The following is a 13,058-nucleotide window of genomic DNA, read 5'->3' as shown; positions in this document are numbered from 1 at the left end:
TCTTCACAGTGCAAGAATGGAAATGACCTGGTACTGATTACATCTTTGGTTGGAAAATTTTGATAAATGATAGTCTGAATTTCTGTTCTCATGTAGACACGTACACATTCCCGCAGGGAATACATTCTTCAATCAAATTCTTTATGCATGATATTTACAAGTAAATCTTACTTAGTAGGTGTTTGGAAACATAATGATGTATGAAAAACAGGATAAAAGTGCTTTCAAGTTGCCAGGCACCATGAGCAGCAGTTTTCTTTACTGGGTTATAGACAATCAATAATAACGTCACTGCTGCTTCCACTCATCCTGTAACATCCTCTTTCAATGAAAACAGGATGAAATGCAGCAGTCCTTGAACTCAGAGAGGACATTCACATCATGGAAGGCATTTGATCCGCAGTTAACTGGAGGATCTCCTGGACCGATTCATCATTTTTAGCTCGCGAACTCTTTTGTTACATTGGGGTAGATTTCCCCCCCCCCCCCCGAGCAGACGTTGGGTGGCTGGTTAGTGGAATTCTAGCCGCCCGATAGTCCTGACGAGAGGCCCAGTCCATTTTGAGGACTGTACCTCATTAGCTAGCGTAATCAGTGTAATGACAGATACTATCATTGTACTGCTTTAGAGAGCAGAATTGTGAAGATATGTTTAATTTGTATACTCTTGACTTGATTAACCCCTTTCTGAAAACCTTGGAATAAGTTTTTGTTAGCAGTGCAATTGAGGTTTTTGTGCTGCATTGTTGGCGCAAATCACACCAGTGGAGCAGTGCAATGATTGACTGCACTAAAATTTCCTCCGCAGCTTATTTGAATAATTATTCAAAGCTGCTAATTATTCAAAGCTTTCTAATTTAGTGTCTAGCTCCTAATACTCCCTCAGTAGGACCACCTCCCTCTTCTCTCCTATGTAATTGGTTTCAACATGGATTACAACTGGTTCTTCCCCTTCCCTTTCCAAGTTCCTTTCCAGATGCTTTGAGATGTCCCTTACCCTGGCACCAGGTGGCAACACAACCTCCTGGACTCTCGATCGCGATTGCAGAGGATACCCTCTATCCCCCTAATTGTCTAATTACAGCAGACTTCCAACAGCTTTGCTGAGGCCACAAGGGAGGGCACCTCATAGGAGTATTAGAGTTAGGAAACCTCATTATAAGACTGGCGCCATGGATTGACACTTGAGTGAAAAATTAATTCAAGACAATTATTGTGTTGGGAATTAAATTCATCACCTTTAGCACATTTGGCACTTTTGGTCTTCAGCGTGGTCTAACAGCAACTTCTAAGTCTGCATTGTCAGTATGTCATTGATATAGAAGTTGGCTGAATGGTTTCAGTGTTCTTTAATGCAAAATTAACGGAATGATGATGGATGTAACAAGGACTGCTAATGCAGAGGGACTTTGTTTAAGTTTTCAAGGCAGGGGAATGAACAGGTCACTGGAATCGCTGAGCAATTAACTCATCCCTCACATCATGACAGTATTCCATTTCCCCCTGCATTTCCTGCTCCTCTGATTCTCTCTGCCCTCTACCTCACTATCTTACATATTCTTAGCATGAAAATGTTACCTCATTGCCCTATCTCTTCAGGCCCCTCACTGGTTTTTCTACCAATGTCATAGACTTCTCCTCTTATCAGCCTTGCAGTTACATTTTGCGTGCAAAGAGTGAGCAAAAGTATTGAGGGGAGAAAAAAGCAAAGTAATTAAATACTCAAAGCCAAAAATCAGAAAACAAAAGTATTAAGGAACAGCAAGAGTAGTGCGTAGTAGACTGGGAAGACAAAATAAACTGGGTTGTGTAAATGCATATACAATTATCACTGCCACTTTTAATTGTGCAAAGCAGTTTTGGGTGTGCATAATCACATATTTGAAATTATAATTATGGAGTTGAGCGCTGATCTGATTCCAGAATGAAACAAAGTCAAACATTATGAAATCCCCTCAAGAAGTCCATGTCAAACTGCTTTGCACTTAGTATAACTCCAGCTCTGATTGTTTTTGATGTGCCTCAATAAATCCGAGACTCGATGTTAGCGAAACAAAACAAGGCTTTTATTGATTTAGAAGGTAACACACAGAGGAGAATGTATCTTCCATCCAGAGGTCTGCTGTACTGGATGTGCTGCAGGCTGGGCCAGCGTACATAGGAGCCAGGTATGGGCGGAGCCCTACACACAGTACAATACAATGGAAATGAAACTGAAACCAACCACAGTCACAGGCAGAGAAATACTGATGAGTGATGAATGGAATATTTCATCACATTCACCCCTTCTATAGATTTAGTCTGTTCGGGGGTTTGATAGTCCTCTGCGACCGACGTGGCTGTTGTGGTGCTGCGGGTGTCGGCTGGGTCTCTGCCGGGGGTGCCGCCAGGGTTGTTGAAGGGGTAGTTGGTGGGGGTACCGTTGGTCGATGTTCTTCCGGGGGTGATGAAAGAGTAGTGGGTGGGTAAGAGTTGCTGTGGTCGTTGTTGCTGCTGTTGTCGTGGTTGTTGTCGTTACCGGCTGGGGCGACGTCTTTTATGGACACGGTGTCCTCCCTTCCGTCGGCGTGCCGGACATACACGTATTGGGGGTTGGCGTGGAGTAGGTGCACTGACTCCACGAGAGGGTCCGTCTTGTCGCCCCTTACATGCCTTCGCACGAATACCGGACCTGGGGTGGAGAGCCATGACAGCATGGATACGCCTGAGGTGGATTTCCGGGGAAAGACAAACATTCGCTCGTGAGGCGTGGCATTAGTGGCAGTACACAGTAGCGACCGTATCGAATGGAGCACATCTGTGTTCAATTACGGTGGGTCCCAGCCGCCCCTCACAGTGTGCGGTCTGGCTACCCTGAAGGTAAAGCCGCCTTCGCTATTCGCGAACCTTACCCCTAACTGCCGGCCAATAACGACCACAGCAACTCTTACCCACCCACTACTCAAAATGCACTTCAAATTGCGCTGGCTAGGTTACAGTTCAAGTTTCTGCTAAAATCAATTGTATAATCACAAATGTAAAATCTTCCATGAACCAGCGCAATCAGGCAGCATAATAGAACGTATTACTATTTTCCATTAAAAAGTATTCATTGATATATTTAAGTGTGGTAACCTGGTGCAGTTTTATTAATTCAGCTGAAAATTGGTTTATCAGCAAAAATAAGCATTTTTAATAAGGGTGTCCAGTCCTCCACCTGTGAGTAACCTGATTTAAAATCACTGAAAATGACTCAAAACAAAGAATACTGAAACATTTAATAGTTTCATTGGTGTACACAAGTCAGTTTCTTAATAAATTAAATGAAAAAAACCTTTTAAAATGTGCCTGTGCGCCTAAGAAAATGAGCACAATTTGAAGAGCCATCCTGAACCAGTGCAATTGTCTGAATCTCGCAATGTCGACCTGCAGGTGTGCCCAGTTTGTCCGGGCAAATTAAATCTTGAACCAGCGTAAAAGATTGCGGAAAACACGAACGTAAGTGGTTTTGGGCGTAACTCACTTGCGTTTAAACTTCCCTGATCTTTTGCTCTGCTTCGGCCGATTCCGTCCGGATTGCGCTGATATTACTAGAGTAAACTCTACCCCCTTGTGTTTCTTGTATTTCAAGTTCGTAAAGTAATGTAATAAATAACATTAATGACACTTTATGTGGGTTAATTATTTCTGGAGATAGTGTATAAATCCTGAATGCACAAAATATTTGTTAGCAGCACAGCTTTCTTAGATTGTTACATTAGCACTATATAAGATGTCTAATATTTTATGCTGTACAACATTATGCTGTAAAGTAAAACTAACTGCGTGTATGCCCCCTGCTGACTAAAATGTGCTGCTATTGTTTTGTTATGGTCATGCACTTCTTGTGTCTTCTGCATGCATTTAATTGAATTGATTATCCATAATGAACTTATTTTGTTTTCAGTATGAATACTTCAATGCTGTTTTAATAAATGAAAAAGATGAAAATGGCAACTACGTGGAACTTGGGAAGGAATTTATTTTGGAGCCCAATGAACATTTTAATAATTTGCCTGTTAACATCAGCTTAAGTGATGTCCAAATACCAACCAACAAGTACAACAAAGGTATGTCAGAATGTTATATTGTTTCAGTTTGCTTTGCTTCTGCTAACACTGGTATTTTATATAAACATCAGAAAGATTTAATTGTTAGATTTAAAACTAAATGCTCTGTGCTTCAAACAGAAAGAAGTACATAAACCAATAACACTGGTAGGTTTAAATAAATTCTGTAAATTTACTCACAATTCATAGTGGCAGCCATTGTACAACAATCTCTAAAATGTGGACAGTTGTGAGTAATTACATTGTACTCATGCAATGGATCTTCAATTTTCCAGTGATCAGCTGCAGATTATTTATTGACAAACATGCTTCAATCATACTGTAACAGTTAATCCTCCTGAGTGTATGTCATTATGCACGACAGTTAATGTACACACTAACACAACTGACCAAAAGTAATATAATCCACTGTTCACCCCTGTACACAATGTAATAAACAATAATAGATACAGTGGAATGACTTCAAGAATGTAGATGTGTATTCTCTGGGTTTATGTTTCTTATGTTTAGATGATGGTTCTTAATTGTTCAAGCTTGTCTTACACAGTTTGTGATGTCATGTAAATTAAATTACTGCCGTGTGATCACGTCCTGACATTCATTAGTCTATATTTGATCTGGGGGAAAGAAAGATGATGTGAAATATATTGAGCATGATTTAAAAAAAACGATCATTTTGTTTTTACCTATCAAACCACTGATTTTTGAAAAGCGCAGTATTCAGATATTTAGTTTGTCAAAACTTTTGGTTCATTGTGAATTGAATATTTATCTGCAAACGATAATTTCACTGCCTGGCATTGTGATAGTTCCCTGTAGTGAATTGTCACTTAATGTTCTGATTTTCAAGGAACGTTATGAAACATAAAATAAATCACCCATGAAATGAATAGAATATTGCACCATTGATAGTGTGCTACAGACATTCTTTCACTCAAGTGAAATACCATTTAACTCACTTATGTCTTGGCATTTGTGACTTATAAGTCCTTTTTTACTCATGCAAAAAGCTGGTATAATTATCTTCACCTTGACCATATTTACAACTGGCTCCATTATAGGGAAAAATACCTTTATAGAGGTTATCTACTGCATAATCCATTCTAAAAGAATTTGATTTTAATAGTACTATTAACTTTCAAAGTAATATGATGAACATTTCTATAATCCATCTTTTAATTGCTCTTGGGCCATAGATGCGTTAGCTTGACGAGGCATAATCACACTGCCTGTGTCATGGATGAGTTAACTCATCCTGCAGTAGCAGGGCTTTTTAAAAATACATTCTCCCCCAATTTTAAAACATGTCAAAGATTGATCTTGTTGTGCCTATATCAAAATGTATAATTCTTGATTGGCCTTTCAAGCTGGTTGATAACTCTCTGATAACAGCCCCAAGTTTATTAAAAATGTTCAAAACTCTGCTCCTGACATTCATATCTAAAACAACCCTTTCTTGTACCTTGACATACATGTAAAGCCAACTGACTTTTTCTTTCTGTTGAGGTGCATTAGCAGAGTAGCAGGATATGTTAATGTGTAGATATATTCATGTCTAGTCAATTCTGCTTCTGAATTACTATCAATCAGTGGTCCCCAAATTTCCTTGGGCGTTCCAGTGGTGGAGCCGACTGAAAAATGGCCTATGACATGATAAATGGACAGTTGTCATGTTATCACAAATACACAGCACAGATTTTCCAGTCAAAATAATGGTGAGGCTAATGGCGCTCACCGTTATTTATGCGCAAAAGGTATAACAACTTCAAGAGAGGGCCTGATGCGCAGTTAAACTCAAAAATCAAAAAGTTGCTGTCCAAGTTGTTAGCTTCACAAAAATGGTATCTCACTTGCTGGCTCACCATTGAATGGCGTGAAGTTGCTGTATTTGCGTGGTAGATACAAACTAAACTCACCAGAGAAAGTTAAGTCTTGTCAATTTTAGTTTAAGTACCCTTTTAACCACATAATAAGTGTTAATTACTGTCAAACAATCTGGCACTGAAAATTAACTATTGCAAGTGTGGTATCTCATTCCTTCAGGTTTTAATTGTTGTTGGAGACTTTAAAAATGTAAAATTGAAAAAATATTTTTATTACTTTTCCTTTGTCTCTTTTTTCTCTCTTAATCCAATCTTTCTTTCCCTCTTTATTTCTCTTTCTGTATCTGATTTGACATTGAATGCAATTCACTCTAATTTACACTTCCTTCTCAGCCCTTGTGCTGTTAATTTCACAATCCTTCAATCTGATTGGTTGAAGAAAAACACAGCTGCTTTCCCTGTTCACTCAGGTCCCAGATGTCCCGTTTCCCTTGCTGTGACATTATCAGCGCGCACTGCAGTCAATGTGGAAGTTGGTGAGCAAAGGGCTGGTATGTGAGCAGCACTGTGCAGGATCAGATGTGGGTGGTATTGCGTTTGCAAAGATAATCCAGAGACCGTCAGTGAGTTCAGTTCATGCTGCTTTTAATATGGCTGCCACACACACACACTTCCAGGCACAAGCAATGGAATACCTATACACAATACAATGATCACAGCACTATCAACTCCATGTGCTCAGGCCAAGGCAATCGAGTACCTATCACCAAATGTCAGACATAACATTTCCTCCCCCCTCACAGAATTTCAAACATGAAATGTAGTGACAAAGTCCTGTAGGTGGCCAGGGCGAGAACGTGTACGAACAGGCCGAGGTGCGGACTGGTGAAGAGCAGGCCGAAGTGGGGACTGGTGAGGAGCAGGCTGAGGCACAACATCTGCTTGCGGGTTGGCTGGTTGAGCCACATGTGCATCCCGCCACTCGGGGGGTAAGGCTTGGGGGTTAGGTCCGTATAATCCCGCATCAGGGGGTGCTGGCACCTTCCGAAGGCGGCTGGCATGCCACCGAGAGCCGTCAGTGAGGCAGAAAGTGGTTGGTCCAAGTTGGCGGCTGATTTGGAGAGGGGAGGACCAGAATGACGCCATCTTATTATTGCGGTGAGGCCTGTGGACTCTGACCCAATCGGAGACTGAGATGTTGGCCGCCTTGGCCCTCTTCGACTGGTCGAAGCGGAGTTTCATCTTCTCCTGCTGTCTAGCGACTGTGGCTTGAGCCGGTGGAGCAGGGCGCTGAGCTAGCGAGGGGCGGAGCCTGCCAAGGGGCAGCATAAGCTCACGGCCTAGCATGAGGGATGCGGGTGAGACCCCTGTAGTGGAATGCTGGGAGGCTCTGTAGTGCAGCAGTGTGTGGAGGAGGGCCTTGTCAAACGCACACCCCTGGGATCGGTGTGCTCTGAGGCCATTTTTCAGAGTCTGGTTAAAACGCTCCACCCCCCCCCCCCCCCCCACATTTGACTCGGGGTGGTAGTACGCTGTGCGAATGTGACGGATGCCCTTGCTCTCAAGGTAAGAGGAGAGTTCCGAAGAGACCATTTTGGGGCCATTGTCTGTGGTGATGGCCTTTGGATGCCCCCAGCGGGAGAAGAGGGACTCAAGGATATCAATGATGACCCGAGAGGTGACGGAGCCCACGGCAGTGACCTCTGGCCATTTTGAGTGCAGGTCATAGGTCACCACTAGGAACCGTTGATGGTGGGGGACACCATGGATCTCCCCGCAGACGTCCAGCTGCAGGTGCTCCCAGGGCTGAGAGGGCCAGGCAAGGGGTTGCAGGGGTGGGGGAGCTTGGTGGCCAGTCTTGCCACTTACAAGGCAGGCTGCACAGTCCTTGACCAGGGCCTCGATTTCCCTGTCGAGACCCGGCCACCACACTAGGTCTCGGCATCGTTGTTTGAGCTTCACTATGCCCAAGTGGCCCTCATGCGCCATGGATAAAACACGCGCACGAAGGGCACTTGGGACCACAGTGCAGAGCCCACGTGCAACACAGGAGTCATTCCAGCAGGAGAGCTCCTCTTTAACTCTGGAGTAGGCAGACAGTTCCTCAGGCACCTTGCGAGGCCAGCCATCTCTGATGAAGGTGCATAGCTGGGAGAGGGCCGGATCCTGTTCAGAGGCCTCTTTGAGCTCCTGGAGAGAGACTGTGGTTTGGAGAGGCGTGTGCAGCATCTGGATGATACCCTGTTCCACTTATTCAGACCCGACGAGTGGGGCTGGGGCAGAGACAGTGCAGGAGAGCAGATCTGCAACAACATTGTCACGTCCTGGTGTGAACTGGAGACTGAAATTGTATTGGCGGAGGCGGTCAGACCAGCGGTGTAGACGCAGTGGTCTGTGGCCCGTGCCGGATGTCGACAGCAGGGCAGTGAGAGCCTGGTGATCGGTTCGCAGGGTGAAGGCACGGCCATACGTGTACAGGTGCCACCGCTCACATGCCCAGATGCACGCCAGCGCCTCACGCTCGCCTACTGAGTACTTCTGTTCGGTGGGGCTAAGGGCTCGGGAGGCAAAGGCGATTGGTTTCTCCACTCCATTCTGTATCTGCGATAACACCGCCCCCACAGCTGCAGCGGACGCGTCGCAGGTGACGAGGGTGGGGCTGGTGACGTCAAAGTGAGCCAACACTGGAGGCGACGTGAGCTGCGATTTGAGGAGGCGAACAGCTTCCGTACAGGCTTGTGACCACACCCAGGGCTCATCCTTTCGCAGGAGCTGGTGCAGTGGGGCTGTGGTGGCTGAGTACTGGGGCAAAAACTTCAGGTAGTACCCAGTCATGCCAAGGAAGGAGGCAACCTGTGCTGCAGAGCTGGGTTCTGGGATGTTGTGAATGGCATCCACGTTTGACTGGAGTGGGGATATACCGTCAGCCGACAACCGAAACCCCACAAATTCAATCTCTGAAACAGCAAAGACACACTTTTCGCCATTCAGTGTGAGCTTGTGTTTTGCCAGAGCTGTGAAAACTCTGTGAAGGCGTTCGTCGTGAGTGGAGGTCGAGGGCCCATGCACGACGATGTCATCCAGATAGATGGCCACCCCAGGAATGCCCGCGAGCACAGAGGCCATCACCTTTTGGAAGCAGCTGGGTGCAGAGCTAAGTCCAAATGGCATCCTGGTGTACCGAAAGACGCCAGCATGTGTCACAAAAGCAGTGAGGTCCCTGCTGCTGGGGTGGAGGGGAACCTGTAGATAGCCCTGTCGAAGGTCCAGTTTCGAGAACAGGATGGAACCATAGAACTGCGCTGTGAGTTCCTCTGACGTGGGCAGTGGATACTTGTCAGCGATTACGGCCTTATTCACTGCTCGAAGGTCGACACAGATGCGTAGACCACCTGACTTTTTCGTTGCAACCACCAGGTTGGAGACCCATGGGGAGGCATCAACTGGTTCGATGATGCCGGCTTCCAGTAGCTGCTTTAGTTCAGCTGTGACCCCGTCACGGAGAGCAAGCGGGATGCGGCGCAGTGGCTGAATGACAGGGGTAACGGTGGAGTCAACCATGGGCTGGTGGGTGAAGGCAGTCAGGCAGCCCAGACCCTCGAAAGAGTGCTGGCCATGTTTGGCGCCACGGTGAGGCGACGTGCAGAATCGCAGACCCGCCGGTGTCCAAGAGAGAAAAACCCAGGTCAGTAAAAAGATCCAGTCCCATCAGGTTAGCTCCTTGGCGTGCCACATGAAAACAAAAATCTGGGGAAACTTTTGTTCCATAGCGTACTGTGAGGTTGACTGAGCCCACTAGTCCAATTTTCGAACTACCATACCCGCAAAGGGTAGTGGAGGGCGCAGAGAGTGGCAGGGAGCTGAAAAAGCGTTTGAATGTGTCCACATTCAGCAGTGAGACGCTGGCACCGGTATCCAACAACAGCGGGATGCACACATCATTCAGATTAATTGTGCATGATTTGAAAGCCACTACTGGCCCAGAGCTCACGTTGTGAATTGTCGGCCAACTGCTTGAGGACTGAGAGTGTTCATCTGTAGCAACAGGGGCAGAGCGGCAGACCTTGGCAAAGTGATTTTGTTTTCCACAATTGCGACAGGCTTGGCCGCGCGTGGGGCAATTCTGCGCTCTGGTAGCATGTGAACGAGATCCGCAGTTTCCACACTGTTGCCGCGGTAGCGCGCGTTGCTGCCGTCGCGCGAGCATTACCGTGTCAGAGCTGTCGGGGCCGAGGGCGCTGTCACTGGGTGTGTGTGCTAGTTTCGCTGCACATTCAGCTGCAGACTCCACTTGAAAGGCAATGTTGACTGCCTGTGACAACGACAGATCGTCGGACTCGAGTAACAGTCTTTCACGCACTCTCACATTGTTTGTGTGCTCTATTAGTTGATCACGCACCATCTCATCTTGTAATGCACCGAACTTGCATGAGCTAGCTAACCCCCTCAAATTAGCCACGTATTGATGCACTGACTTGCCGAAGAGTTGGTGACGCTGTCTAAAAATGAATCGCCGCAGGAGAGCACTTTGTGGGGCAGAGAAGTGTGTGCTTAACAGAGCCACAGCCTCATCATATGTTTGGATTGAGTCTGCTGTGCACAATGTCCCAAGAACACGCTGGCCCTCCGCTCCCAAGCAATGGGATAACAGTGCCTTTTTCCGAGCCGTACTCACAGTTTCTAGTCCAAGAGCAATGAGATAGGTTTCAAAGGACTGTAACCAGCGAACCCATGGGATCGGGGACTCACCGGGTAGTGCAAGGAAGGGAGGAGGTGGTGGAAGAGAGACTTCAGCCATCCTTGTCGCCAAATATTGCGTTTGCAAAGATAATCCAGAGACCGTCAGTGAGTTCAGTTCATGCTGCTTTTAATATGGCTGCCACACACACACACTTCCAGGCACAAGCAATGGAATACCTATACACAATACAATGATCACAGCACTATCAACTCCATGTGCTCAGGCCAAGGCAATCGAGTACCTATCACCAAATGTCAGACATAACATTTCCTCCCCCCTCACAGAATTTCAAACATGAAATGTAGTGACAAAGTCCTGTAGGTGGCCAGGGCGAGAACGTGTACGAACAGGCCGAGGTGCGGACTGGTGAAGAGCAGGCCGAAGTGGGGACTGGTGAGGAGCAGGCTGAGGCACAACATCTGCTTGCGGGTTGGCTGGTTGAGCCACATGTGCATCCCGCCACTCGGGGGGTAAGGCTTGGGGGTTAGGTCCGTATAATCCCGCATCAGGGGGTGCTGGCACCTTCCGAAGGCGGCTGGCATGCCACCGAGAGCCGTCAGTGAGGCAGAAAGTGGTTGGTCCAAGTTGGCGGCTGATTTGGAGAGGGGAGGACCAGAATGACGCCATCTTATTATTGCGGTGAGGCCTGTGGACTCTGACCCAATCGGAGACTGAGATGTTGGCCGCCTTGGCCCTCTTCGACTGGTCGAAGCGGAGTTTCATCTTCTCCTGCTGTCTAGCGACTGTGGCTTGAGCCGGTGGAGCAGGGCGCTGAGCTAGCGAGGGGCGGAGCCTGCCAAGGGGCAGCATAAGCTCACGGCCTAGCATGAGGGATGCGGGTGAGACCCCTGTAGTGGAATGCTGGGAGGCTCTGTAGTGCAGCAGTGTGTGGAGGAGGGCCTTGTCAAACGCACACCCCTGGGATCGGTGTGCTCTGAGGCCATTTTTCAGAGTCTGGTTAAAACGCTCCACCCCCCCCCCCCCCCCACATTTGACTCGGGGTGGTAGTACGCTGTGCGAATGTGACGGATGCCCTTGCTCTCAAGGTAAGAGGAGAGTTCCGAAGAGACCATTTTGGGGCCATTGTCTGTGGTGATGGCCTTTGGATGCCCCCAGCGGGAGAAGAGGGACTCAAGGATATCAATGATGACCCGAGAGGTGACGGAGCCCACGGCAGTGACCTCTGGCCATTTTGAGTGCAGGTCATAGGTCACCACTAGGAACCGTTGATGGTGGGGGACACCATGGATCTCCCCGCAGACGTCCAGCTGCAGGTGCTCCCAGGGCTGAGAGGGCCAGGCAAGGGGTTGCAGGGGTGGGGGAGCTTGGTGGCCAGTCTTGCCACTTACAAGGCAGGCTGCACAGTCCTTGACCAGGGCCTCGATTTCCCTGTCGAGACCCGGCCACCACACTAGGTCTCGGCATCGTTGTTTGAGCTTCACTATGCCCAAGTGGCCCTCATGCGCCATGGATAAAACACGCGCACGAAGGGCACTTGGGACCACAGTGCAGAGCCCACGTGCAACACAGGAGTCATTCCAGCAGGAGAGCTCCTCTTTAACTCTGGAGTAGGCAGACAGTTCCTCAGGCACCTTGCGAGGCCAGCCATCTCTGATGAAGGTGCATAGCTGGGAGAGGGCCGGATCCTGTTCAGAGGCCTCTTTGAGCTCCTGGAGAGAGACTGTGGTTTGGAGAGGCGTGTGCAGCATCTGGATGATACCCTGTTCCACTTATTCAGACCCGACGAGTGGGGCTGGGGCAGAGACAGTGCAGGAGAGCAGATCTGCAACAACATTGTCACGTCCTGGTGTGAACTGGAGACTGAAATTGTATTGGCGGAGGCGGTCAGACCAGCGGTGTAGACGCAGTGGTCTGTGGCCCGTGCCGGATGTCGACAGCAGGGCAGTGAGAGCCTGGTGATCGGTTCGCAGGGTGAAGGCACGGCCATACGTGTACAGGTGCCACCGCTCACATGCCCAGATGCACGCCAGCGCCTCACGCTCGCCTACTGAGTACTTCTGTTCGGTGGGGCTAAGGGCTCGGGAGGCAAAGGCGATTGGTTTCTCCACTCCATTCTGTATCTGCGATAACACCGCCCCCACAGCTGCAGCGGACGCGTCGCAGGTGACGAGGGTGGGGCTGGTGACGTCAAAGTGAGCCAACACTGGAGGCGACGTGAGCTGCGATTTGAGGAGGCGAACAGCTTCCGTACAGGCTTGTGACCACACCCAGGGCTCATCCTTTCGCAGGAGCTGGTGCAGTGGGGCTGTGGTGGCTGAGTACTGGGGCAAAAACTTCAGGTAGTACCCAGTCATGCCAAGGAAGGAGGCAACCTGTGCTGCAGAGCTGGGTTCTGGGATGTTGTGAATGGCATCCACGTTTGACTGGAGTGGGGATATACCGTCA

General features: G+C 48.0%; 1 protein-coding gene across 1 annotated transcript in view; it reads left to right on the top strand.

Moving 5' to 3' along the window:
- The window catches only part of cacna2d3a (calcium channel, voltage-dependent, alpha 2/delta subunit 3a), a 1,196,772-nt gene that overhangs the window by 564,867 nt on the left and 618,847 nt on the right, over positions 1–13,058 (top strand). Inside the window, exon 5 of the mRNA XM_086001643.1 lies at positions 3,926–4,088. Within this exon, the coding sequence (XP_085857769.1) occupies positions 3,926–4,088 (163 nt within the window). The remainder of the gene's footprint in view (positions 1–3,925; positions 4,089–13,058) is intronic.

Source organism: Somniosus microcephalus, chromosome 11 (assembly GCF_052327205.1).
Source record: "Somniosus microcephalus isolate GS21.2 chromosome 11, FLI_Smic_1.0, whole genome shotgun sequence".
Classification (NCBI taxonomy): Eukaryota; Metazoa; Chordata; class Chondrichthyes; order Squaliformes; family Somniosidae; genus Somniosus; species Somniosus microcephalus.
The sequence above is the reverse complement of the archived record's forward strand: the minus strand, read 5'-3'. Positions and strand labels throughout refer to the sequence as shown.